Raw genomic sequence first — 27,593 nt, 5'->3', positions numbered from 1 at the left:
TGACAGAGCAAGACCTTGTCTCAAAAAAAGTAATAATTTATTTATTCAATACGTAGCTCCTGAGACAAAATGTGTGCCGTACTCTAGACCCTGCTGGTGTGCACAATTCATGGGGGATATGTGCGCTAATGGAAGTGTGGCACAGGGCAAGGGTGTCCCCAGAGAAAGCCCTAATCCAGCTTTATGGGTGGTTGTATGAGGCACAGAAGCCTTTCCTGGTTAAGGGATAAATGGATGGGGTTTCAAAGGATGAATAGGAGTTTGCCAAGGACAATGAAGCAAAGATTGACATTCTAAGCATTGGGAGTGTCCTATGCAAAATCCCAAAGTGATGTAGTAGCAAATACTTAAGCACCTACAGTGTGCCAAGCATGTTTTATGTGCTGGAGATACAGAGGAGGAGGAGACAGATGAAACCCCAGCCCTTGTGATATTGTCATCTTAGTAGGTGTGGTGGGGAGATAAACAAGTAGACACCTGCATGAATAAGACTTTCAGATTGTGGTAAACCCTGTGGAGGAAACGAAACAGGTGAAGGAACAGAGTCACTAGGAGCAGGCAGGTGCGGCTGCTTCAGGGAGGGTGGTCAGGGAAGGAGGCAGCATCTGAGATTTGACCTCAATTTCGAGAATGAGCCAGGAATGCGGAGAGGATTTCAGGCAGAGGAAACCTTAGGGAGGCTGGCGGGTTAAATCTGCAGGGGTGTGGCTGGCCGGAGGAAGTGAGGTGTGAGACAGTCACGTTGATGGTGACAGCAGCAGTGACCGTAGCAGCCGAGAGGTGGCCGAATGCTTACTCTAATGGGCTGGCCCATCCCTGAGTGTCTAGAGTTCCCAGCCCGCTTAAGGAAGGAAGGAAAACACAGGCAGCTCTAAGTGTACGACGAGAGAGGTCTCATCGGCAGTGAGGAAGCCCAGGCGGGTCCCCTTCCCACCTGAAAGGGGTTCGGGTAGGTTTTTCCTGGGCGTTCCTCTGAGAACACCCAGCCCTGGTGAGGGTGCGGGGAGAGGCGCTTATGGCACAGGGAGGGTGGGTCTGGGAACCGGCCTGGCAGGAGGAGGAGGGAGACTGCCGGCGGCCGGGAGCTGTTTGTTCTCTGGGAGGGATCGTGGCGGGGCGGTTTGTGCAGCCCTTTCCTGAAACCGGAGGAGCCTGGCTCCTTCCCAGGTCTCTGGGGGATGGGTCGGGGCGGGGGGTGGTGACGGGGATAGGACCCCAGACAGACTTAAGTTTGGATCCTGGGTTGGAGCCGGTGACTTCACTCTCAGCTCCCTGAACATCAGGGCCTGCCTTTCTTCCCTCCCTTCCCCTCCTGTCCCCTCCCCTCCCCCTGCCCTCCCCTCCCCTCCCACTGCCCTCCCCTCCCCTCCCCCTGCCCTCCCCTCCCCCTCCCCTCCCCCTCCCCCTGCCTTCCCCTCCCCTCCCCCTCCCCTCCCTTCCCTCCCTTCCCTTCCCTTCTCCTTCCTTCCTTCCTTCCTTTTCTTCCCTTCCCTTCCCCTCCCCTCCCCTCCCCTTCCTTCCTTCCTTCCCTTCCTTTCCCTTCCCTCCCTCCCTCCCTCCCTTTATTCTTTTCTTTTTTTCTTTTCTTTTCTTTCTTGACGGAGTCTTGCTCTGTCGCCCAGGCTGGAGTGCAGTGGCGCGATCTCGGCTCACTGCAAGCTCCGCCTCCCGGGTTCCCACCATTTTCCTGCCTCAGCCTCCCGAGTAGCTGGGACTACAGGCGCCCGCCACCGCGCCTGGCTAATTTTTTGTATTTTTAATAGAGACGGGGTTTCACTGTGTTAGCCAGGATGGTCTCGATCTCCTGACCTCGTGATCCACACGCCTCGGCCTCCCAAAGTGCTGGGATTACAGGCCTGAGCCACAGTGCCCGGCCTCCTCTTTCTTTTTTTGAGACAGAATCTCACTCTGTCACCCAGGCTGGAGTGCAGAGGTGTGGTCTCGGCTCACTGCAGCTTCCGCCTCCCAGGCTCAAGCGATTCTCCTGCCTCAGCCTTCCGAGTAGCTGGGACTACAGGCGCGTGCCACCATGCCCAGCTAATTTTTTGGTACTTGTAGTAGAGACAGGGTTTCACCATGTTGGCCAGGCTGGTTTCAAACCCCTCATCTCCAGTGATCTGCCTGCCTTGGCCTCTCAAAGTGCTGGGATTAAAGGTGTGAGCTACCGTGCCAGGCCGTGGAGTAGCTAAACTTATCTTACACTGCTGAGGTCTCTCAAGATGTGTGTAGGGAGAGAGAGTTGGGGGAAGAGAGAGAGACAAAGGAAAAGAGGAAGAGAGAGACGGAGAAAGAGAGGAAGAAAGAGGAAGAGAGAGAAACAGGAAGAGTGAGAGGAGAAAGAGAGGAAGGGGGAGAGAAAGAGAGATGGGGGAGAAAGAGAGAGAGAGAAGGAGACACAGGAGGGGGAGAGAAAGAGGGAGAGAGCGATGAGAGAGAGAAGAGAGAGAGGAGACACAGAGGAGGGGGACAGAAAGAGGGAGACAGAGAGATGAGAGAGAGAGAGAGAAAAGACACAGGAGGGGGAGAGAGAGGGAGAGAGCGATGAGAGAGATGAGAGAGAGAGAGAAAAGACACAGGAGGGGGAGAGAAAGAGGGAGAGAGCGATGAGAGAGATATGAGAGAGAGAGAGAAAAGACACAGGAGGGGGAGAGAGAGGGAGAGAGAGGGAGAGAGAGATGAGAGAGAGAGAGAAAAGACACAGGAGGGGGAGAGAGAGGGAGAGAGAGATGAGAGAGAGAGAGAAAAGACACAGGAGGGGGAGAGAGAGGGAGAGAGAGATGAGAGAGAGAGAGAAAAGACACAGGAGGGGGAGAGAGAGGGAGAGAGTGATGAGAGAGAGGTTGATAGCACCCAGCTAATCAATCCGTGGCTTTAGTGCCATGAGCTGGAAGGGAGGAATGGATACTGGGGAACAGTTGGTTGACTTTCCCTGGTGGGACAGTCCCTCTTTCTAGAACTACCTTTCCTATGTCCCCTGTGCTTCTCTCCAGTCCATACTCTACATCTCAGCCAGAAAAGAAGAAATTCTAAAACATGTATCTGCCCGTGACATGACCCTCCGTGGCTCAACACTCTTCAGCGGTACCCAGCGCCCTCTGAGTCAACGCCAAGCTTCCTACCATGGCATTGGAGCCGTGCTCTGGGTCCTTTTACTGATGGCTCCCGCCTCAGCCCTTCCACCCCCTCCCATACCCTGCATGCCAGCCCAGGCAGCCCTCCCTCCTCCCACAATATCTCTCATATGCATTCCTGTCCCATGCCTTCTGCTTAAGCTGTTCCCACAGCCCGGAGTCTCCTCCCTGGCTGAGGGAAATCTTGCCAGCTCACATGGCCGTGATCCCCATCATTTCCTGCAGAAAGCTTGCCCAGCTCTCCGACACGGGGACCTTCTGCCCCTCCTGAGCCCTGAGTCCCCTCCATCTTAACTGGGAGGTCACCTGTTTGTGTGGTGTCTGCTCAGCTTGCAGGCAAGGCCACCAACACCCTCCTTTCCTGTCTTCTTTCCTTCCTACCATCCTCTCCTGTCCACCCTCTGCCTCTCCCTCCCTTCTTCTCTTCTTTCCTTCTAGTTACTGAGCCATGCATGTGTTGCATGCAGCAAGGATGAATAAAATAAAATAAACCTAGAGCAATTATTCCAGTTACTATGGCCATATAACAAATTATTCTAAAACTCAGTGGCTTCAGACAAGGATCATATCTATTTTACTCAAAAACCTACCATCTGCACAGGCCTTGGTGGAGGCAGCTTATCTGTGTGCCCTTTGGTGATGGCTGGGGCTGTCAAGAAGCTGGGGCAGTGCTTGGGCTGCAAAGACTCAAATGGCTGGAGTCTGGGACCACTGGAGCTCCTTGCCCCCCTTTGTTTATCTCTACACAGCCACAGGGTCGCTAAACTTACCTTACACTGCTGAGGCCTCTTAAGATGTGTGTAGGGAGAGAGAGTTGGGGGGAGAGGGAGAGAGAGAACAGAGAGAGAGAGAGACACACAAGAAGAGAGACAGGAAGAAAGAGAGAGGAAGAGGAAGGGAGAGGAAAAGAGAGAGAAAGAGAAAGAGGGAGAGAGAGAGGAGAGAAAGAGACAAGAAGAGAGGAAGAAAAAAGAGAGGAAGAGAGAGGGAGAGAGGAAGACAGAAGGAGGGAGAGGGAGAGAGAGGAAGAGAGAGGAAAGAGGAAGGGAAAGAGAGATGTGAGAGAGAGGGAGAGAGAGAGAAAAGAGGACAGAGGAAGAGAGAGAGAGGAAGAGAGAGGGAGAGAGAGGGAGAGAAGACAGAGAGGGAGAGAGGAAGAGAAAAGGAGAGAGAGAGAGGAGAGATAGAGAAGAACGAGAAAGGAGAGACAGAATGTGAATGAGAATTGGGTGCCATAAACCCTCTGATGGGGAAAGCAAAGGGCATTGTGGGAGAATCCTCTCAGCACCTGGGACAGCACCCAATGCTGATCAGGAACATGTTAACAACCAGGAAAATGGTAAAGGCGTGGACAGCCCACCTGGAGTCCAAACAGATGTTCTAACTCCCTTGGGTGTGTCTGGGAATCAGGTAGGAGATCCTCAGAGGAGGAATATGCATGCATTGTTCTCTTTATAATAACCATATTAACAGCCAGCAATGTTCTGGCACTTACTATGGATTAAGTCCTTGTTATGAATGACTTCATGCCATCCTTCCAAATTCAATGACAGGTAGCTGGGCGCAGTGGCTCACGCTTTGTAATCCCAGCACTTTGGGAGGCTGAGGCAGGTGGATCACCTGAAGCCTGGAGTTCAAAACCAGCCTGGCCAACATGGTGAAACCCCGTCTCTACTAAAAATACAAAAATCAGCCAGGTGTGGCGGCGAGCGCCTGTAATCCCAGCTACTCATGAGGCTGAGGCAGGAGAATCGCTTGAACCCAGGAGGCAGAGGTTGCAGTGAGCTGAGATTGCACCACTGCACTCCAGCCTGGGCATCGGAGACAGACTCTCAAACAGGAGCTGGCGAACTGTGGGGCACTGCTTATTTTTGTAAATAAAGTTTTATGGGAACACAGCTGTGCTCACTTGTTTTCACATCATCTGTGGCTGCTTCCCAGCTCCTCTGGCAGAGGAGGTGCAACAGCCACTGTGTGGGTCACAAAGCTGAAATTATTTACTCTCTGGCTGTTTGTAGAAAAAGTTTGCTGATCTCTGTCCTGGAAGTCAATGATATTAGGATTTCAGTTTACAGAAAAGGAGAAAAAGACAGAGAAAAACAGTGTTGTTTTTTTTTTCAAGGTTGAGAAAATGAACATCTGAACCAATTGCCCATGTTATTAAATTTAAACATTTATTATTATTATTTTTGAGATGGGGTCTTGCTCTGTCACCCAGCCTGGGGTGCAGTGGCGCAATCACGGCTCATCATAGCCTTGACCTCCTGGGCTCAAGCAAACCTCCCACCTCAGCCTCCCAAGTAGCTGAGGGTGCAGATGCGTGCCACCAAACCTGCTAATTTTTGTATTTTTTTGTAGAGATAAGGTTTTGCCGTGTTGTCCAGGCCACTCTCAAACTCCTGGGCTCATACTGTTCTCCACTTTGGCCTCCCAAAGTGCTGGGATTACAGGCATGAGCCACCATGCCCAGTCTAAAATTTTTCTTTATTTTTAGTTTGGTAAAATATGCATAAAGTAAAATGTACCATCTTAACCATTTTAAGTGTACAATTCAGTGATGTTAAGTATATTCACATTGTTGTGCAACCATCACCACCGTCCACCTTCAGGTCTTTTTTTATTTTGCAAAACAAACTCTGTATCTATTAAAAAACAGCTTCCTGGCCGGGTGCGGTGGCTCATGCCTGTAATCCCAGCACTTTGGGTGGCCGAGGCAGGTGGATCACCTGAGGACAGGAGCTGGAGACCAGCCTGGCCAACATGGTGAAACCTCGTCTCTACTAAAAATACAAACATTACCTGGGCTTGGTGGCGGGCACCTGTAATCCCAGCAACTCGGGAGGCTGAGGCAGGAGAAAGGCTTGAATTCGGGAGGCAGAGGTTGAGGTGAGCCAAGATCACGCCACTGCGCTCCAGCCTGGGCGACAGAGTAAGACTGCGTCTCAAAAACAACAACAACAACGGCTTCTGGTGTGGCGCGGTGGCTCACACCTGTAATCCCAGAACTTTGGGAGGGTGGGGCAGGTAGATCACCTGAGGTCAGGAGTTTGAGACCAACCTGGCCAACATGGTGAAACCCCATCTCTACTAAAAATACAAAAATTAGCTGGGTGTGGTGACACGTGCCTGTAGCCCCAGCTACTCGGGAGGCCGAGGCAGGAGAATTGCTTGAACCTAGGAGGCAGAGGTTGCAGTGAGCTGAGATCGCCCACTGCTCTCCAGCCTGGGTGACACAGTGAGACTGTCTCTCAAAAAACAAAACAAAACAAACAAACAAAAACAAATCCTGTGACTTCCCAATCTCATCTCCTCCAGCCCCTTGCAGCCACCACTCTGTTTTCTGTCTCTATGAATTTGACTCCTCCAAGTGCCTCTTATACAGCATTTGGCATTGTGTAACTGGTTTAATACGTTTGAGATGGTGAGAGCTTAAGGTCTACAGGCCTAAGGTTTTTTTTTTTGACAGAATTTCACTCTGTCGCCAGGCTGGAATGCAGTAGGGCAATCTCGGCTCACTGCAACGTCCACCTCCCGAGTTCAAGTGATGCTCCTGCTTCAGCCTCCTGAGTAGCTGGGACTACAGGTGAGTGCCACCACATCCAGCTAATTTTTGTATTTTTAGTAGAGACAGGGTTTCACCATGTTGGCCAGGCTGGTATCGATCTCCTGACCTCGTGATCCATCTGTCTCGGCCTCCCAAAGTGCTGGGATTACAGGCGTGAGCCACCGTGCCCGGCCATGGACTAAGGTCTTAAAATAGCTGCTTCTGCCTGTATAATCTCCATTATGGCAGGGCTCATATAAGAAGATGACAGTTCATCTGATGGGGAAGAAAACTTACTCCTAGTTAGATTGGGTTGAATTCTTCCCTGTTTCCAGCGGTGTCTGCTCCTGGCACCTCAGGCACTGTCAGGGGTAGGAGGTGGTGATCAGATACGCTCACTGTGAGCAGTGCAAGGGGAAGCAGGTGCCCAGAGGTGCATCCCGGTTTGGTGGGGGTGACAAACATGGACAGGTAAGTGCAGGAGTGTGTGCAATACTCAATCTAAGAAAGGTAGTTCAGGCAGAGTTCAGGGAAGATATCTCTGTGCAGGCCCAGACATGGGGATGAGATTCTGATAATTTGGGAATGAATCAGGCCCCCAGCCCCTCCTCCCTCAGACTCAGGAGTTCAGGCCCCCAGCCCCTCCTCCCTCAGACCCAGGAGTCCAGGCCCCCAGCCGCCTTCTCCTGCAGGACCCCAGGAGCTTGGGTACCCACAGGCTACTAGATCCTTGTTTCTGTGCATGGAAATTCTCAAATTATCCCCAAAAGTCTATGAAGAAGGTAAACACACATTTCCAGATGAGGGAATAGGCTGATATAGTTGAAAGACACACACAGGGTCACAGTCTGGAATTGACAGTGGTGGGATTCGAACCTATTTCACTCCAGAACGGCGTAGCGCCTTATACGGTGCGGCAAGTGTGACGTCATTCGAACAAACCATAGGCCCCGCCCCCGGACGCAGCCACGCCCACAGGCTCCTGAAACCACCACTCCCAGCTGTGACAGCGCTCAGGACCGATGCTCATAGGTCCCGTCCCTAGGATCCCCGCCCCCTCCGCCCGCGCCCCGCCCCTCGCAGCCCAGTTCCGGACGCGGGCCCAGCCGCGCCTGCGCCTCCGCTCGTGTGTGGCTGCGTCGCGCGCTCTTCCTCCGAGGTACCCAGGCGGCTGGTGTGCAGCAAGGTCCGTGCCGACCCCTGACGCCTGTCCCCGGCCCGGCATGAGCCGCTACCTGCTGCCGCTGTCGGCGCTGGGCACGGTAGCAGGCGCCGCCGTGCTGCTCAAGTGAGTACATTCTAGCCCCGCGTGCGCGGTCAAGGCGGGCCCCCAGCGCAGGGGCCGGGAAGGCGGCGGAGACCCCCGCCCCTCGCACCCGGGTCCAGGCCCCGTAGCTCCCGACCCGCAGTGCCCGCCCGGAGTGGGGCAAACCTGCGCTCTGGCCGGCCAGGTCACCGGCCCAAGGTCACTCGGAGGGAAGGGCGAGCCTGGGCCCTTGTAAATGTTGCTTTCCTTCCAGACTTTTAAACTCTTTATTTTGTTGTTTTGTATTATTTATTTGTTCGTTTATTTTTAAAGGCAGAATCTGGCTCTGTCGCCCAGGCTGGAGTGCAGTGGCGCGATCTTGGCTCACTGCAGCCTTGACCTCCTGGGCTCAGGTGATCCTCCCACCTTGGCGTCCCCAGGAGCTGAGATCACAGGTGCGCCACCACGCCCGGCTAATTTCTGTATTTTTCGTAGAGACGGGGTTTTGCCATGTTGGCCAGGCTGGTCTCAAACACCTGCCCTCAGGTGATCCGCCTGCCTCGGCCTCCAAAGTGCTGGGATTACAGACGTGAGCCACCTCGCCCAGCCTACTTAATTTAAACTTTCTTAAAAAGTAGCCTCAGTGGCTGGTGGCCACTGTATTGCATGGTGCCCTTCTCTCCTGTGGGTGCGGTGCTGTTTACCTGCTCAGCCTCCTGTTGCTGGACACTATCTTGTTTCCAGCGTTAGCCTCTGTGGGACATGGGTGTGGTGGGCAGAGTCGTGACTCCGTAGAGGGGTCCACGTCCTAATCCTCGGAAGGTGTGACTACATTACCTCACGTGTCAGAGGTTCTCGCTGATGTGTTAAGTGAAGCATCTTTTTTTTTTTTTTGAGACAGAGTTTCGCTGTTGTTGCCCAGGCTGGAGTGCAATGGCACGACCTCGGCTCACCACAACCTCCACCTCCCGGGTTCAAGCGATTGTCCGGCCTCAGCCTCCTGAGTAGCTGGGATTACAGGCATGTGCCACCACGCCTGTCTAATTTTGTATTTTTAGTAGAGACGAGGTTTCTCCATGTTGGTCAGGCTGGTCTTGAGCTCCCGACCAAAGGGGATCTGGCCACCTTGGCCTCCCAAAGTGCTGGGGTTGCAGGCGTGAGCCACTGTGCCCGGCCAAGTGAAGGATCTTATGATTATCATGTAGTCTTTTTTTTTTGGAGACAGGGTCTCTCTGTCACCCAGGCTGGAGTGCAGTCATGCTGTCACAGCTCACTGCAGCCTCACCCTCCCTGGGCTCAGGTGGTCCTCCCACTTCAGCCTCCCGAGTAGCTGACGCTACAGGCGTGCACCACCGAGCCCTGCTGATTTTTGTATTTTTAGTAGAGATGGGGTGTCAGCATGTTGGCCATGGCTGGTCTCGAACTCCTGACCTCAAGTGATCCTCCCGCCTTGGCCTCCCAAAGTGCTGGGATTACAGGTGTGAAGCACTGTGCCAGTCCAGCCTTGTAGTCTTATAGGGTCCTTATAAGAGGGAGCAGGAGGCTCAGTCAGAGGGGAGATGGAAGATAGAAGGAGAGGTTGTCGGGTGTGGTGGCTCACGCCTGTAATCGCAGCACTTTGGGAGGCCAAGGCAGGCGGATCACAAGGTCAGGAGTTCGAGACCAGCCTGACCAACATGGTAAAACTCTGTCTCTACTAAAAATACAAAAGAAATTAGCCAGGTGTGGTGGCATGTGCCTGTAATCCCAGCCACTCAGGAGGCTAAGGCAGGAGAATCGCTTGAACCTGTGAGGCGAAGGTTACAGTGAGCTGAGATTGTGCCACTGCACGCCAGCCTGGGCGACAGAGCGAGACTCTGTCTCAAAAATAAATAAGTAAATAAATAAATAAAGGAGAGGTTCCAGTGAGGATGCAGGTTGAGATGGAGGCGGGGCCAAGAGTGGAGGAATGTGGCGGTCTGTAGGAGCTGGAAGTGGATTCTTCCCTAGAGCCTCCAGAAGGAACCTGACTCTACCAATACCTTGATTTATTCCAGTGAGACCTATTTTGGACTCTTGACCTGCCGAACTGGAGGAGGATGCACTTATGTGGTTTTAAGCCACTAAGTCTGTGGTAATGCATACAGCAGCCATGGGAATCTCATGCAGCGGGCATTTTAAATTTAAATTTAAATTTTTTTGAGACAGAGTCTCGCTCTGTTGCCCAGGCTGGCACCATTTCGACTCACTGCAACCTCCGCCTTCCAGGTTCAAGCAATTCTCGTGCCTCAGCCCCCTGAGTAGCTGAGATTACAGGTGTGCACCACCACGCCTGTGAAGGGGTGGCCAGCCCCTCCACACCTGTGGGTATTTCTAGTCGGGTGGGACGAGAGACTGAGAAAAGAAATAAGACACAGAGACAAAGTATAGAGAAACAACAGTGGGCCCAGGGGACCGGCGCTCAGCACACCAAGGACCTGCACCGGCACCGGCCTCTGAGTTCCCTCAGTTTTTATTGATTATTATCTTCATTATTTCAGCAAAAAGGAATGTAGTAGGAGAGCAGGGTGATAGTGAGGTCAGCAAAAAACATGTGAGCAAAAGAATGTATGATGTCATTAAGTTCAAGGGAAGGTACTATGCCTGGACGTGCACGTAAGCCAGATTGATGTTTCTCTCCACCCAAACATCTCAGCGGGGTAAAGAATAACAAGGCAGCATTGCTGCCAACATGTCTCGCCTCCCACCATAGGGCGGTTTTTCTCCTATCTCAGAATTGAACAAATGTACAGTCGGGTTTTATACCGAGACATTCAGTTCCCAGGGGCAGGCAGGAGACAGTGGCCTTCCTCCATCTCAACTGCAAGAGGCTTTCCTCTTTGACTAATCCACCTCAGCACAGACCCTTTATGGGTGTCGGGCTGGGGGACGGTCAGGTCTTTCTCATCCCACGAGGCCATATTTCAGACTGTCCCATGGGGAGAAACCTTGGACAATACCCCGCGTTCAATGGCAGAGGTCCCTGCGGCTTTCCGCAGTGCATTGTGCCCCTGGTTTATTGAGACTAGAGACTGGCGATGACTTTTACCAAGTATACTGCTTGGAAACATTGTGTTAACAGGGCACGTCCTGCACAGCCCTAGATCCCTTAAACCTTGATTTCATACAACACAGGTTTTTGTGAGCTCCAGATTGGGTCAAAGTGGCTGGGTCAAAGCTACAAATTAACAACATCTCAGCAAAGCAATTGTTCAAAGAACAGGTCTTTTTCAAAATGGAGTCTCTTATGTCTTTCCTTTCTATATAGACACAGTAACAGTCTAATCTCTCTTTTCCCTACACGCCTGGCTAATTTTTGTATTTTTAGTAGAGACAGGGTCTCACCATGTTTGCCAGGCTGGACTCGAACTCCTCACCTCAAGTGATCCACCCCCGCCGCCCCCCCCCCCCAAACTTTGGCCTCCCAAAGTGCTGGGATTACAGGCGCGAGCCACCTCACCTGGCCGGGAATCTCATGCAGTGAGCATTTATAAAATAACGACTGTCACTTGCTGAAGGCGTTCCACACACCAGACACGGGGTGGAGCCATTTATGGAGAACATGACAGAGATCCCGTGGTGTGATGTGATGATGTCTGTGTTTCAGTTGGGGTATGTGAGTGAGCTTAGACAGGGTTGCCTGAGATCATTCAGTCAGGGGCACGTGGGGTGAGAGTGGGCCCACAGGACTGACCGTGCCGCTTCTCACCCTCAGGGACTATGTCACCGGTGGGGCTTGCCCCAGCAAGGCCACCATCCCTGGGAAGACGGTCATCGTGACGGGCGCCAACACAGGCATCGGGAAGCAGACCGCCTTGGAACTGGCCAGGAGAGGTAAGATCTCCCCTGCTTTGGCTCTCAGAGAGATATCTGTACATCCATGCTCACTGCAGCATTATTCACAGTCCAGAGGTGGAAGGAACCCAGGCACCCATCCACAGATGAACAGGGAAACAGAATGTGGCTTCTATAGACGGGCATATGATTCAGCCTTAAAAAGGAAGGGCATTCTGGCCGGGTGCGGTGGCACACGCCTGTAATCTCAGCACTTTGGGAGGCCGAAGCTGGCGGATCACGAGGTCAGGAGTTCAAGACCAGCCTAACCAACATGGTGAAACCCCCTCTCTACTAAAAATACAAAAATTAGCCAGGAGTTGTGGTGGGCACCTGTAGTCCCAGCTACTTGGGAGGCTGAAGCAGGAGAATCGCTTGAACCTGAGAGGTAGGGGTTGCAGTGAGCAGAGATGGTGCCACTGCACTCCAGCCTGGGTTACAGAGCGAGACTCAAAAACAAAACAAAACAAAGCAAAACAAAAAAAAGGGCATTGAAACAGATGAACCTTGAGGACATTCCATGAAGTGAAATAAGCCAGTTGACAGAAGAGCAAATACGGTATGATTCCACTTACAGGAGCTACCTACAGTTAAATTCATAGAGAAGTTTGAATGGTGCTTGCCAGGGGTCAGGAGGGGAGGGGAGAATGGGGAGTTACTGTTTAATGGAAACGAAGTTTAGTTTGGCAAGATGAAACAATTTGAGAGATGGATGGTTGTAATGGTTGCACAACATTAGGAATTATTATTATTGTTTTTTTTTTTTGAGATGGAGTTTTGCTCTTGTCGCCCAGGCTGGAGTGCAGTGGCATGATCTTGGCTCACTGCAACCTTCGCCTCCCAGGTTCAAGCGATTCTCCTGCCTCAGCCACCCGAGTAGCTGGGATTACAGGCGTGCAACACCACACCCAGCTAAGTTTGTAATGTGTTGGCCAGGCTGGTCTTGAACTCCTGACCTCAGGTGATCCACCTGCCTTGGTCTCCCGAAGTGCCGGGATTACAGGTGTGAGCCACCGTGCCCGGCCCAGCCATAAATGTTTTTAATACCAATGAACTGGACACTTAAAAATGGCTAAGAGGGCTGGTCTCGGTGGCTCACGTCTATAATTCCAGCACTTTTGGAGGCTGAGGCAGGAGGATCACTTGAGGCCAGGGGTTCCAGACCAGCCTGGACACCACAGCAACACCCCCATCTCTACCAGAGTTAGCCAGGCATGCTGGCACAGGTGGTACCTATAGTCCCAGGTCACTTGAGCCTAGGACTTCAAGGCTGAATGAGCTATGATGGCGCCAGCACTCCAGCCGCGGCAGCAGAGTGAGACTGACTCAAAAAAAAAATAATAATAATAATAAACAAAAAGAAAAGGGGGTTAAGATGATAAATTTTAAGTGATTTGTATTTTACCACAACAAAAAAAATTGGAGGCTGGGCATTGTGGCTTATTTGTAACCCCAGTACTTTGGGAGGCCGTGGGGTGGATCACCTGAGGTCAGAAGTTCAAGACTAGCTTGGCTAACATGGTGAAACCCCTGTCTCTACTAAAAAAAAAAATAAATAAAAAAAAAAAAAATTAGCTAGTTGTGGTGGCAGGCGCCTGTAATCCCAGCTACTCGGGAGGTTGAGGCAGGAGAATTGCTTCAACCCAGGAGGTGGAGGTTGCAGTGAGCTGAGATTGCGCCACTGCACTCCAGCCTGGGTGACAGAGTGAGACTCCATCTAAAAAAAAAAAAAAAAAAAAGGAGAGGATGGGGAATCCTCTTGCCTTGGCCTCCCAAATTGCTGGAATTACAGGTGTGAGCCACCGTGCCCGACCAATTCAGTGATGTTTAGTATAGTCACAGAGTGATGCAACCATCTTTAAAATCAATCTTAGAACATCGGTTACCCTAGAAAGAAACCTGCTCACTTTAACTATCAAGCTGTAATTCCCTCTCCCCACCCCCTGCCCTAGAAAACCAAGAATCTATTTTCTTTCTCTATGGATTTGCCTATTCTGGGCATTTCATAGGTGTGAAATCATATACATAGAATTCATGTAAATGGGATTCTACGCTGTGTGGTCTTTCGTGTCTGGTTTCTTTCCCGGAGCACAGTGTTTCTGACGGTCATCCTTGCTGTAGCATGAGCCAGTGCTTCACTCCTTTTCACAGCCGTCTAATATTCCATCTCTATGGATGGACCACATTTTGTTGTCCCTTCATCCACAGATGGACATTTGGTTGTTTCTACCTTTTGGCTTTTGTGAAGAATGCCGCAGTGAACATTGGTGGATGTGTTTTTGTGTAGACGTATGTTTTCATGTCTCTGGGGTCAGTACCCAGGAGTGGATTATTAATTTAAATCTTTTTCCATCCTGGGTTTTCAGGAGGCAACATCATCCTGGCCTGCCGAGACATGGAGAAGTGTGAGGCGGCAGCAAAGGACATCCGCGGGGAGACCCTCAATCACCATGTCAACGCCCGGCACCTGGACTTGGCTTCCCTCAAGTCTATCCGAGAGTTTGCAGCAAAGATCATTGAAGGTAGGAGAACGCTGGCCATGTGGGATGAGGACTGGGATAGGCGGCTCCCAGGGCCAGGCTCTGAGAAGTGAATGAAGCAAGCAAACTTTAGAGCAGAGTTTTGGCAAACTATGAGTTAGGGGCCAAGTCCAGTTGCTGCCTTTTTTTGTACAGCCTGCAAGCAACGACTTTATTTATTTATTACTACTATTATTTTGAGAGGGAGTCTCACTCTGTCAGCCATGCTGAGTGCAATGGCGCAATCTCGGCTCACTGTAACCTCTGCCTCCTGAGTAGCTGGGATTAAGATGCCTGCTACCATACCCTGCTAATTTTTGTATTTTTAGTAGAGACAGGGTTTCACCACGTTGGCCAGGCTGGTCTGGAACTCCTGACCTCAGGTGATTCACCTGCCGCAACCTCCCAAAGTGCTGGGATTACAGGCATGGGCCACTGCGCCCGGCTGACTTTGTTTTGTTTGTTTGTTTTGAGACAGATGGGGTCTCGCTCTGTTGCCCAGGCTGGAGTGCAGTGGTGTGATCTTGCCTCACTGCAACCTCCGTCTCCCGATTTCAAATGATTCTCCTGCTTCAGCCTCCTGAGTAGCTGGGATTACAGGCACCCGCCACCGTGCCTGGCTAATTTTTTGTGTTTTAGGTAGAGACAGGGTTTCACCATGTTGGTCAGGCTGGTCTCGAACTCCTGACCTCAAGTGATCTGCTTCCCTCGGCCTCCCAAAGTGCTGGGATTACAGGTGTGAGCCACCACGCCCTGCCTGAATAATTTGTTTGAGACAGGATCCATCTCTGTCACCCAGGCTAGAGTGCAGTGGTGCAAACACAGCTCCTGGCAGCGTTGACCTCCTGGGCTCAAGTGATCCTCCTGCCTCAGACTCCTGAGTAGCTGGGGAAGCATGCCACCGCACCTGGCTAATTTTCTTTTTTTTTTTTTTGAGACAGGGTCTTGCTCTGTCACCCAGCCTGGAGTGCAGTGGTGCAGTCATGGCTCACTGCAGTCTCAACCTGCTGGGCTCAAGGGATCCTCCCACTTCAGCCTCCCAAGTAGCTGGGAGTACAGGCATACGCCACCACACACAGCTAATTATTGTTTTATTGTTTTGTTTTGTTTTTAGAGCTGGGGTTTCACCATGTTGCTCAGGCTTGTCTCCAACTCCTGGGCTCAAGTGATCCACCCAGGTCGGCTTCCCACAGTGCTGGGATTACAGGCGTGAGCCACCGCACCTGACCTTATTAAGCATTTATTGATCAAGTGCCTTCCCCACCATGGTTAAAGAAATATGTGTTTGTTATGGGACATTTATAAAATACTGCAGTGTAAAGAAGACAGAACTGGCTGGGCACGGTGGCTCACACCTGTAATCCCAGCACTTTGGGAGGCTGAGGCAGGTGGATCCCTTGAGGTCAGGAGTTCGAGACCAGCCTGGCCAACATGGTGAAACCCTGTCTCTACTAAAAATACAAAAAATAGCCAGGCGTGGTGATGCACACCTGTAATCTCAGCTACTCAGGGTGCTGAGGCAGGAGAATTGCTTGAACCCAGGAGGCGGAGGTTGCAGTGAGCTGAGATTGTGCCAGTGCACTCCAGCCTGGGTGACAGAGTGAGACTCTGTCTCAATAAAAAAGAAGACAGAACTAAACACCTTTGATCTGCACCAGCCCCAGGAGAATCAGTTTTATGGATCTTCCTAGTCTTGTTTCTAATAGGTTTGTGTGTGTATTTATATATTTTTATGTAAAACTGGGACCATCCTCTAGCTTTTCTATTCTTGTTCATCTTTAAATAGACTCAAGAATACACTAAAATTATTTATTGTTTAGTTGACATGTATACTTGTATATATTATGTACAGCATGATGTACATTGTATACATTGTAGAACGGCTAAATCAAGCTAATTAACATATGCATTACCTCAAATACTTACTGTTTTTGTGGTGACCACATTTAAAATCTCTTCTCTTAGGATTGCTTGAGCTTAGGAGTTAGAGACCAGCCTAGGAAGCATAGTGAGACCTTGTGTGTACCAAAGATTAAAAAAAAAAAAATTAGCCGGGCATCCTGGCATGTGCCTACAGTCCCAGCTACTCAGGAGGCTGAGGCAAGAGGATCACTTGAGCCCGGGAGTTCAAGGCTGCAGTGAGCCGTGTTTGTGCCACTGCACTCTAACCTGGATGACAGAGCAAGACCTTTTTTTTGAGATGGAGTCTTGCTCTGTCACCCAGGCTGGAGTGCAATGATGCGATCTTGGCTCACTGCAGCCTCTGCCTCCTGGGTTCAAGCGATTCTCCTGCCTCAGCCTCCCAAGACTATAGGCGTGTGCCACCATGCCCGGCTAATTTTTGTATTTTTAATAGAGACGGGGTTTCACTATGTTGGCCAGGCTGGTCTCGAATTCCTGACCTTGTGATCCGCCTGCCTCAGCCTCCCAAAGTGCTGGGATTACAGGCATGAGCCACCATGCCCAGCTGCTTTGTTTCTTTTCTAGTCTGGCACTGAAAGGGCCAAAGCTTTCTTGTTCAGAGTCAATGTGCCCCGCTCAGTAAACAGGTACTCAGGAAATGAACAAGGAACGGGGGAGTTGTGGGACCTCATTTATTTAGCAGACGTGATCTCAGACCTGACCAGGTGCTGGAGGTGTGAGGTGAACCAGAGCTGTCCTTGTGCCACTCACAGCCCTAGGGAGGCAGGTGCAGGTGCACGTTTGTTGGTTCATTCATTCATTCATTCATACTGAGCCCCTGCTGTGCCCTTGGGGATCAAGATTGTCGGGTAGGTGAGAGGCACTATGGTGAGATCACAAAGAACAGTGAGAGGGCAATGCCTCAGAGTCTCAGAGGTGGATGAACATTTATTAAGCACCTGCTGTGTACCAGGTACAGCACTGTCACCTTCATGCACACTGTCCCAGGCAATCCCACCCAGGGCGCCTCTGATCCTGTCTCTGTCTTGTGGACACAGGTGTCCGGAGCACTGAGGTCCCTGAGACAGTGAGGACCCCGGCTGGACACACCTGGGCAGGTGATGCCTCTTCTCTTAGCCACACGTTCCTCTTCCGGGAAATGGAATAATAATTCCTTCTATTTTCTGGGATTCTCTAGAGGGGTTTTTTTTTTTTTTTCTGAGACGGTATCTTGCTTTGTCGCCCAGGCTGGAGGACAGTGGCACATCTCGGCTCACTCCAAGCTCCGCCTCCCGAGTGGCGGGGGACTACAGGCGCCCGCCACCACGCCTGGCTAATTTTTTATATTTTTTACTAGAGACGGGATTTCACCGTGTTAGCCAGGATGGTCTCGATCTCCTGACCTCATGATCCGGCCACCTCGGCCTCCCAAAGTGCTGGGATTACAGGCATGAGCCACCACGCCCGGCCTCTCTAGAGGATTAAGTAAAGCTGTGTCTGTGACTTTTTTAGCAAATCAAGTACCAGCTTCTTGGTGTTTTCCTAAGATCAACAGCCAGGAATAAAGACATCAGTGGATTTAAAAATAGTGAAGATGGTCCATTTTATGTGGTGTGTATTCTATCACACTGGGGCAGGCCAGGTGCAGCGGTTCACGCCTGTCATCCCGGCACTTTGGGAGACAGAAGTTTTGGGAAGATCACAGTTTGTGAGATGACACTCTGACAAAGCTGGAAGCTGTGGCTCTTCCCAGCTCCAGACTAGAAAGAACACAAAGCAGAGAGCCCCAGGAAGCAGGTACCCACAGCCTTGTTTATCAGGGAGTTTGAGATCAGCCTGGGCAACATAGCAAGACCTCATCTCTACAAAAAATACAAAACGATCAGGCAGGCGTGCGGGCGCGGTGGCTCACGCCTGTAATCCCAGCACTTTGGGAGGCTGAGGTGGGCGGATCACAAGGTCAGGAGATCGAGACCATCCTGGCCAACACGGTGAAACCCCGTGTCTACTAAGAAACACAAAAAAATTAGCCGGGCGTGGTGGCGGGCACCTGTAACCCAGCTACTTGGGAGGCTGAGGCAGGAGAATGGCGTGAACCCGGGAGCTGGAGCTTGCAGTGAGCCGAGATGGCGCCACTGCACTCCAGCCTGGGTGACAGAGTGAGACTCCATCTCAAAAAAAAATACAAAACAATTAGGCAGGCATGATGGTGTGCACTTGTAGTCCCAACTACTTGGGAGGTGGAGGTGGGAGGATTGCTTGAGCCTGGGAGGTTGAGGCTGCAGTGAGGGATTTTTTTTTTTTTTTTTTTTTAAGACGGAGTTTTGCTCTTGTTGCCCAGGCTGGTGCAATGGCGGGATCTTGGCTCACTGCATCCTCCATCTCCTGGGTTCAAGTGATTCTCCTGCCTCAGCCTCCCGAGTAGCTGGGATTACAGGCATGCGCCACCACGCCCGGCTAATTTTGTATTTTTAGTAGAGACGGGGTTTCTTCATGTTGGTCAGGCTGTAACCTCCATCTCCTGGTTTCAAATAATTCTCCTGCCTCAGCCTCCTGAGTAGCTGGGATTACAGGCACCTGCCACCATGCCCGGCTACTTTTTTGTTTTAGGTAGAGACAGGGTTTCACCATGTTGGTCAGGCTGGTTGACCTCAGGTGATCTGCCCGCCTCGGTCTCCCAAAGTGCTGGGATTACAGATGTGAGCCACCGCACCCGGACTGCAGTGAGCTTTGATTGTACCACTGCACTCGGGGTGAGACCCTGTGTCCAAAAAAAAAAAAAAAAAGTTGAGGCAGTTCCCAGATAAACAAAACAAAAGACCAGGCACTGTGGCCCATGCCTGTAATCCCAGCACTTTGGGAGGCCGAGGTGGGCGAATTGCTTGAGCTCAGAAATTCGAGACCAGCCTAAGCAACATAGCCAAACCCCATTTCTACAAAAAATTTTAAAAGTAGCTGCTTGTGGTGTCGGGCGCCTGTGGTTCAGCTATGTGGAAGGCTGAGGTGGGAGGATCGTTTGAGCCCTGGCGGCGGAGGTTGCTGTGAGCTGAGATCGCGCCACTGCACTCCAGCCTAGGCCACTGAGTGAGCTTCCCTCTCATAAAAAGAAAAAAAAAAAAACAGGCTGGGCGCGGTGGCTCACACCTGTAATCCCTGCACTTTGGGAGGCAGAGGCGGGTGGATCACGAGGTGAAGAATTCAAGACCAGCCTGACCAAGATGGTGAAACCCCATCTCTACTAAAAATGCAAAAATTAGCAGGGTGCGGTGGCAGGCACCTGTAATCCCAGTACTCAGGAGGCTGAGGCAGCAGAATCGCTTGAACCCAGGCGGTAGAGGTTGCAGTGGGCCACGGGCCAAGATCACACCACCGCACTCCAGCCTGGGTGGCAGAGTGAGACTTCATCTCAAAAAAAAAAAAAAACAAAACACCAGAAGCCGGCGGCACTCCTGGGCGCCCAGCTGTGAGTGGAGTCTCCCTGTCGCGCCTTTGGGCCTTACCCGTGCTGCGCCTGCTGCCTGCATTCCCCTTCCCTGGGTCTCCGCACATGGGCCCTGCGTCATTTTCCCGGTCCCAGTTTCTGCGTCACCTCCCGAGAGGGGCCTCCTGTCAGCTTCCACGCAGCTCTGTCACGGGTAGATTCTCTCACGAGTGGAAGTGGCTCTCAGCTGCACTGGAATGTCCGGTCCACACGGACGGGGCCTCGGCTGTGCTGTCCACCCTGTATTTCCAGTGCCCAGTAATAGGTGCTTAGAAAATACTTACCGAATGAGTAAGTATACAGTTGTACCAGGCAGGTGATGTTATTATCTTTTTTTTTTTTTTTTACAAGGAGTAAACTGAGTCACAGAGAAGCGATGTGACTTGGCCAGGATCGTGCAGCTGGTCGGGGTGGAGCCAGGGTTTGGACCCGTCTGTCCTGCTCCAGAGCTCGTATTCATGACGGGTGTGCTGCAACCCTCCTTCTCACACAGAGAACCAGACGGTGTCTCTGTGTGTTACGCGCTGGACACCTAATTCACGATCCCCGCCGAAAACCACTTCGGGAGCATTATGAATTTCATTGTGTCCTCCACCCCCAAGGATAGGTTGGGATCCTGAACCCCCGTCCCTCAGCATGTGACCTCACTTAGAGGTGGGTGTTTACAGAGGTCCTGAAGTGAAAATGAGGTCATTAGGGTGGGCCCTAATCCAGTGACTGGTGTCCTTATGAAAAGGGGAAATTTGCGCACAGAAACAGACGTGCTAGCTGGGCATGGTGGCGCATGCCTGTGGCCCCAGCTACTTGGGAGGCTGAGCAAGAAGACTGCTTGAGCCTGGGAGGTTGAGGCTGCAGTGAGCAGTGACTGCGCCACTGTACTCCAGCCCAGGTGTCAGAGGGAGACCCTGTCTCAAAGAAATATAAAAAATAGGCCAAGTAGACTGAGTGTGGTGGCTCACGCCTGCAGTCCCAGCACTTTGGGAGGCTGAGGCAGGTGGATCACGAGGTCAGGAGTGTGAGACTAGCCTGGCCAACATGGTGAAGCCCCGTCTCTACTAAAGATACAAAAAATTAACCAGGTGTGATGGTGGATGCCTGTAGTCCAGCTACTTGGGAGGCTGAGGCAGGAGAATTGTTTGAACCTGGGAGGCGGAGGTTGCAGTGAGCCAAGATCGCACCATTGCACTCCAGCCTGGGTGACAAGAGTGAAACTCCATCTCCCCCCAAAAAAATAGGCTGGGGGCAGTGAAATTGCAGCACTCTGGGAGGCCAAAGCAGGAGGATTGCTTGAGGTCAAGAGTTTGAGACCAGCCTGGGCAACATAGTGAGACCATGTCTGAAAAATATAAAATTTAAAAAGGAAAAATAAAAGGAAAAAAAAAAAAGAGACAGCTCCGAAGGGAAGAGGGAGAGAGGAGATGGTCACCTGTGAGCCAAGGAGAGAGACCAGAGCAGATCCTCCCTGAGGGCCCTGAGAGGGAACCAGCCCTGCCCACACCTTGATCTGGGACTTCCAGCCTCTGGGACTGTGATTTTTTTTTTTTTTTTGAGATGGAGTTTCGCTCTTATTGCCCAGGATGGAGTGTAATGACGCGATCTCGGCTCACTGCACCCTCTGCCTCCTGGTTTCAAGCGATTTTCCTGCCTCAGCCTCCTGAGTAGCTGGGATTACAGGTGCATGCCACCACGCCTGGCTAATTTTGTATTTTTAGTAAAGACGCGGTTTCTCCATGTTGGCCAGGCTGGTCTCAAACTCCTGACCTCAGGTGATCTGCCCACCTCGGCCTCCCAAAGTGCTGGGATTACAGGCGTGAGCCACTGTGCCCGGCCAGGTCTGTGAGGTTTTAAACCACCTGTCTGTGGCACTTTGTTACGGAACCCGAGCTGAGTGGTACAGGGAGGAAGGCCCTGTGGTTCAGCGCATTTTACAGCTGAGGAAACTGAGGCTGCAGTCTCCATCTGTGTGTCCTTTGGTTGCTTGTGTGAGTGAGGTGGCAGGTTTGGGAATGAAACCACGCCTGCGGTGCCGGGGCTCCCACCGGTAACCCCCTGTTTTTGGCCTCGGGGCTCCGGCAGGAAGGAGTCCCAAGGCTTAGATGGAGGTGCGGAGGGCGTGTGAGTGTCCTGGGGCCGCTGTAACAACGTACTGCAAACCCAGTGGCTTACACCCTCAGACGTGCATTCCCTCACGGTTCCGGAAGCCGGCAGTCTGAATCACGGTGTCCCTGTGGCTGTGACCTGTGAGACGGGCCATAATCCTCCCAGCCTCTTCCACTTCCAGCGGGGGCGCCCACCCTCACCTTGGAGCTGTGCCTCTCCGGTCTTTGCCTCCGTCCACACATGGCCTTCTCCCCATGTGTCTCTGTCTCTGTTTTCCCTTCCTATAAGGACACCAGTCATTGGATTAGGGCTCACCCTAATGACCGCATCCTGACATGGCCACTTCGGCACAGACCCTGTTTCCGGCACAGGCCACATTCACGGGTTGTGGGAGCACAGGAGTGTTTCTGCTGGTGCCTCAGGCTGGGGTCTGTCCTCACCGGGATGTCTCCTCCTCCACCCCTCTCTTCCAGAGGAGGAGCGAGTGGACATTCTAATCAACAACGCGGGTGTGATGCGGTGCCCCCACTGGACCACCGAGGACGGCTTCGAGATGCAGTTTGGCGTTAACCACCTGGGTGAGGCCTGGGCAGGGACTGCACCGTGGGTTCAAGCAATCCTCCCCCGTCATCCTCCCAAAGTGCTGGGATTTTAGGTGTGAGTCAAAAGTGAGCTTTTCATCATCCTTAATCCAGGTCACTTTCTCTTGACAAACTTGCTGCTGGACAAGCTGAAAGCCTCAGCCCCTTCGCGGATCATCAACCTCTCGTCCTTGGCCCATGTTGCTGGGCACATAGACTTTGATGACTTGAACTGGCAGACGAGGAAGTATAACACCAAAGCCGCCTACTGCCAGAGCAAGCTGGCCATCGTCCTCTTCACCAAGGAGCTGAGCCGGCGGCTGCAAGGTACGGGGACACTAGGCTCGGCCTCCCTCTTGCTTTACTCTGAGCCTAGAGCGGCCTTTCCATGATCCTAGGCTGATGGGAGGCCAAACGGTGGATCCAGAACAGAGTCAGCAAAAGTAGAGCATGTGGACCACGCTGCCCGCTTCTGGTGCCTGAAGCAGACATCACTAATCGATACTAACTGATACTAATCGATCGTTCTTCTGAGGATTGTCTGTTCATCCCAGGTGGTCTAGTCTGCCTGGATCAGATGTCCTTCCCTGCTGCTGTTGGGCAGGCAGCTCAGCCTTTTGGCTCCAGCCAGTGAGTCTCAACCAGGGGCAGTTTTGACCCGCAGTTGTCAATGCCTGGAAACACAGTGATCACAGCTGGGTTGGGGAGAGATTGCTCTGGGCATCTGGAGGGTAAAGGCCCAGATGCTGCTCAATGTCCTACAGCACACGGGATGGCCCCTCACTCCTCCCAACCCACAGCATCCATAGTGCTGAGATTGAGAAATCTGTGCTAGGCCTTTGCTTCTGAAAGACGGTCTGTGGACCAGCGGTGCCAGCCCCACTGGGAGCTGGTCAGAGTTACAGTATCTTAGGTCCCACCGCCACCCACCGATGCAGGCTCCCGGGTGGGTGCCTTCCTACCTGTACCACTCAGCTCGGGTTCCGTAACAAAGTGCCACAGACAGGTGGTTTAAAACCTGTCTGTGGTTTATCAGAACTCAGCGTTCTGGGTTTATCAAGCCCTCCAGGAAAGCTCGGCTCCCAGCAGCCATGTGGCAGAGCTGCTCCGCAAGATAAGACCACTTCACTAAGATTTCAGAGCAAGAGGGACGATGGGGTTTGAGTGCAGGAAGCAGCCTGGTGCCCGGAAGCCCCACAGCTGGGTGTGGGCTGCCACAGCCTCCCAGGTGAGGCTGGACCCCTCCCCTCAGTCTTCTCTTTCTTCCCCAGGCTCTGGTGTGACTGTCAACGCCCTGCACCCCGGCGTGGCCAGGACAGAGCTGGGCAGACACACGGGCATCCATGGCTCCACCTTCTCCAGCACCACACTCGGTGAGTCCCCTCCCAGCCTGGGGTCTCCACGCGGAGCCCTCCACCCCTGCTTTCTCAGCCCAGGGCCCAGGACCCTCCCTCAGAGACGGTCCCTGAGACCTCATGCCTGCTCCTTGCCTACGTCTTCCAAGGCACAGAGCACAGGTCCCTTTCCTCCGTCGACCTGGCCTGCCAGCCTCTAACAGCCCCGGGAAGCAGGCAGAGCCCCGCTGGCGGATGAGAAAACCGTGTCTCAGAGGAAGAGGCCGTGGAGCTGACGCCTGGAGTCAGGCTGTGCTCAGGGTAACTCCAGCTTCACCCCAAACCAGCTGTACCTCCTGGGGAAGAGCTGTTACCCCTCTGAGCCTGTTTCTTCATCTGCAGAGTGGAGGCCTTAATAGGACTCACCTCACAGTCACTGGGGGGGTTATACGAGACCTTCCTTGAAAGGGCCAGCACAGGACCCTGCCCAGAGAATAGGTGGAACAAACAGTTGGAGCTTTACTTACTTATTTTTGAGATGAAGTCTTGCTCTGTTGCCCAGGCTGGAGTACAATGGCATGATCTCCACTCACTGCAACTTCCACCTCCCAGGTTCAAGCGATTCTCCTGTCTCCAAGTAGCTGGGATTACAGGTGCACACCACCACGCCCAGCTAGAGGTGGGGTTTCACCATATTGGTCAGGCTAGTCTCAAACTCCTGACCTCAGGTGATCCAACTGCCTCTGCCTCCCAAAGTGCTGGGATTACAGGCGTGAGCCACCACCCCTAGGCAGTTCATGCTTTATAACTAGTGTTTATAATCCTGAAAAACATGGAGTGGGTGATTGGTTGGCATCAAGAATCTTAACTTGGCGAGACTAATAGCCACGCCTGTAATCCCAGCACTTTGGGAGGCTGTGGTGGGTGGATTACCTCAGGTCAGGAGTTCGAGACCAGCCTGGCCACCGTGGTGAAACCCCATCTCTACTAAAAATACAAAAATTAGCCAGGTGTGGTGGTGTGCACCTGAAGTCCCAGCTACTCAGGAGGCTGAGACAGGAGAATCGCTTGAACCCGGGAGGCAGAGGTTGCAGTGAGCCGAGATCGCACCACTGCACTCCAGCCTGGTGACAGAGCAAGACACCAGGTTTCAATAAATTAAATGTCTTTTTTTTTTTTTTGAGACGGAGTTTTGCTCTTGTCACCCAGGCTGGAGTGCAGTGGCACAATCTTGGCTCACTCCAACCTCTGCCTCCTCGGTTCAAGTGATTCTCCTGTCTCAGCCTCCCAAAGTAGCTGAGATTGCAGGCGCCCACCACCACACCCAGCTAAGTTTTTATTTTTAGTTGAGACAGGGTTTCACACGTTGGCCAGGCTGGTCTTGAACTCCTGACCTCAGGTGATCCACCTGCCTCAGCCTCCCAAAGTGCTGGGATTACAGGCGTGAGTCACCACACCCAGCCCCCCTTTTTTTTTTTGAGACGAAGTCTTGCTATTGTCACCCAGGCTGGAGTGCAATGGTGTGATCTTAGCTCACTGCAACCTCCGCCTCCCAGGTTCAAGGGATTCTCCTGCCCCAGCCTCCCGAGCAGCTGGGATTACAGGCACCCGCCACCACACCCAGTTAATTTTTGTATTTTTAGTAGAAATGGGGTTTCACCATGTCGGCCAGGCTGGTCTGGAACTCCCGACCCTAGGTGATCCGCCCACCTCGGCCTCCCGAAGTGCTGGGATTACAGGCCTGAGCCACCTCGCCTGGCCAAAAAAAAAATCCTTAACCTGAGGCTGGTGCCAGGTGCATTTAATAAGATGTTATTTAAGATGTTATTTAAGGAGAAATGGGGTAGGGTGAGGACTGGGACTGACCAGGAGGAAGAGAGCTTCCATTTTCCTGGACAAAGCCAGGAAGGCTCCTTGGGGGAGGCAGCTTTTGGTCTGATCCCTGGTCTGGTGGGATTTGCCTGGGCAGTGCCAGGGAAGGGAACTGCAGATGGAGGCAGCCAAGGGGAAAGGGCTAGAGGAGGGCTCTGTGGGACTCCAGGGACCCGGAGCTCCCTGACCGGGGAGCGGGGCTTCCTTCCTTCTCTCTGAGCGAGTGTGGACTAAATGCCCTGTGGGCTGATTGCAGGACCCATCTTCTGGCTGCTGGTCAAGAGCCCCGAGCTGGCCGCCCAGCCCAGCACATACCTGGCCGTGGCGGAGGAACTGGCGGATGTTTCCGGAAAGTACTTCGATGGACTCAAACAGAAGGCCCCGGCCCCCGAGGCTGAGGATGAGGAGGTGGCCCAGAGGCTTTGGGCTGAAAGTGCCCGCCTGGTGGGCTTAGAGGCTCCCTCTGTGAGGGAGCAGCCCCTCCCCAGATAACCTCTGGAGCAGATTTGAAAGCCAGGATGGCGCCTCCAGACCGAGGACAGCTGTCCGCCATGCCCGCAGCTTCCTGGCACTACCTGAGCCGGGAGACCCAGGACTGGCGGCCGCCATGCCCGCAGTAGGTTCTAGGGGGCGGTGCTGGCCGCAGTGGACTGGCCTGCAGGTGAGCACTGCCCCGGGCTCTGGCTGGTTCAGCCTGCTCTGCTGCCAGCAGGGGAGAGGGGCCATCTGATGCTTCCCCTGGGAATCTAAACTGGGAATGGCCGAGGAGGAAGGAGCTCCGTGCACTTGCAGGCCACGTCAGGAGAGCCAGCGGTGCCTGTCGGGGAGGGTTCCAAGGTGCTCCGTGAAGAGCATGGGCAAGTTGTCTGACACTTGGTGGATTCTTGGGTCCCTGTGGGACCTTGTGCATGCATGGTCCTCTCTGAGCCTTGGTTTCTTCAGCAGTGAGATGCTCAGAATAACTGCTGTCTCCCGCGATGGTGTGGTGCGGCGAGCTGTTGTCTGGCTATGGCATGGCTGTGCCAGGGGTGTTGGCTTCCTGTGCCAGAGCCCAGCCAGAGAGCAGGTGCAGGTGTCATCCCGAGTTCAGGCTCTGCACGGCATGGAGTGGGAACCCCACCAGCTGCTGCTACAGGACCTGGGATTGCCTGGGACTCCCACCTTCCTATCAATTCTCATGGTAGTCCAAACTGCAGACTCTCAAACTTGCTCATTTAAAAGAAAAAAAAAGAAGAAAATGTACCCGAGTCGTAGATTTTATTTTTCCTCTGTGCATGGGTGAATGCCCGTGAGCTGAACAAAGGCAACTCATGGCTTTATTCCTTTTAGGAAACAAGGCATCAGTTTATCACCAGGGCAACAGGCCATGCAAAAGTTCAGACTTGGCCGGGCGCGGTGGATCACGAGGTCAGGAGATCGAGACCATCCTGGCTAACACAATGAAACCCCGTTTCTACTAAAAAAATACAAAAAATTAGCTAGGCATGGTGGCGGGCGCCTGTAGTCCCAGCTACTCGGGAGGCTGAGGCAGGAGAATGGTGTGAACCCGGGAGGCGGAGCTTGCAGTGAGCCGAGATCACGCCACTGCACTCCAGCCTGGGTGACAGAGCGAGATTCCGTCTCAAACAAAAAAAAGAGTTCCGACTTTTTAGAGATGAAAGCCCCTTTCACCTGTTTCACAGGCAGTAACCGTTTTAAGTCCGGGCATCTTACAAGACTGCTGTTAGAAACTGGATAGACATCAGGGTGAGATGAAGGGGCTCTTAGCTTAGGTGCAGAACCGAAGGAGGCACCGAAAAGCTCAGTAATCGAGATAGAAAACATGTTTTCATATTTGAGATACTGGGGAGGCCAGGGATGCTACTCAATATCCCACAGTACACAGAACAGCCACCTAGTCTCGCTCTGTTGCCCAGGCTGGAGTGCAATGGCATGATCTCAGCTCACTGCAACCTGTGTCTCCCATGTTCAAGCGATTCTCATGCCTCAGCCTCCCGAGTAGCTGGGATTACAGGCGCCCACCACCACACC

General features: G+C 52.6%; 1 protein-coding gene across 4 annotated transcripts; it reads left to right on the top strand.

The window, feature by feature from the left end:
- Positions 1-735: 735 nt before the first annotated feature.
- Positions 736-26,804, top strand: RDH13 (retinol dehydrogenase 13). Of its 4 annotated transcripts, none has more exons than XM_054673628.2 (8): positions 736-949; positions 6,617-6,714; positions 11,655-11,773; positions 14,140-14,295; positions 22,249-22,353; positions 22,471-22,683; positions 23,628-23,729; positions 25,819-26,804. In XM_054673628.2, the coding sequence occupies exons 4-8, from the start codon at positions 14,169-14,171 to the stop codon at positions 26,052-26,054; spliced, it is 783 nt and encodes a 260-aa protein (XP_054529603.1). In that variant the 5' UTR covers positions 736-949; positions 6,617-6,714; positions 11,655-11,773; positions 14,140-14,168; the 3' UTR covers positions 26,055-26,804. The 4 variants fall into 4 exon arrangements, with proteins under 4 accessions (XP_054529603.1, XP_009434677.1, XP_009434676.2 ...); XM_009436402.5 differs by having other exon boundaries at positions 751-949; positions 6,598-6,714; XM_009436401.3 differs by lacking the exons at positions 736-949; positions 6,617-6,714 and adding an exon at positions 7,566-7,963.
- Positions 26,805-27,593: the final 789 nt, after the last annotated feature.

This window comes from Pan troglodytes, chromosome 20, assembly GCF_028858775.2.
Source record: "Pan troglodytes isolate AG18354 chromosome 20, NHGRI_mPanTro3-v2.0_pri, whole genome shotgun sequence".
In the NCBI taxonomy this organism is placed as follows: Eukaryota; Metazoa; Chordata; class Mammalia; order Primates; family Hominidae; genus Pan; species Pan troglodytes.
The sequence above is the reverse complement of the archived record's forward strand: the minus strand, read 5'-3'. Positions and strand labels throughout refer to the sequence as shown.

Bases quoted from the DNA above. Each gene is read 5' to 3' on its own strand.
- RDH13 (XM_009436401.3), top strand. From the start codon at position 7,698: ATGCTCATAGGTCCCGTCCCTAGGATCCCCGCCCCCTCCGCCCGCGCC. The intron at 11,774-14,139 runs GTAAGATCTCCC...CTGGGTTTTCAG, and splicing joins CTTGGAACTGGCCAGGAGAG to GAGGCAACATCATCCTGGCC. The intron at 22,354-22,470 runs GTGAGGCCTGGG...TCCTTAATCCAG, and splicing joins GTTTGGCGTTAACCACCTGG to GTCACTTTCTCTTGACAAAC.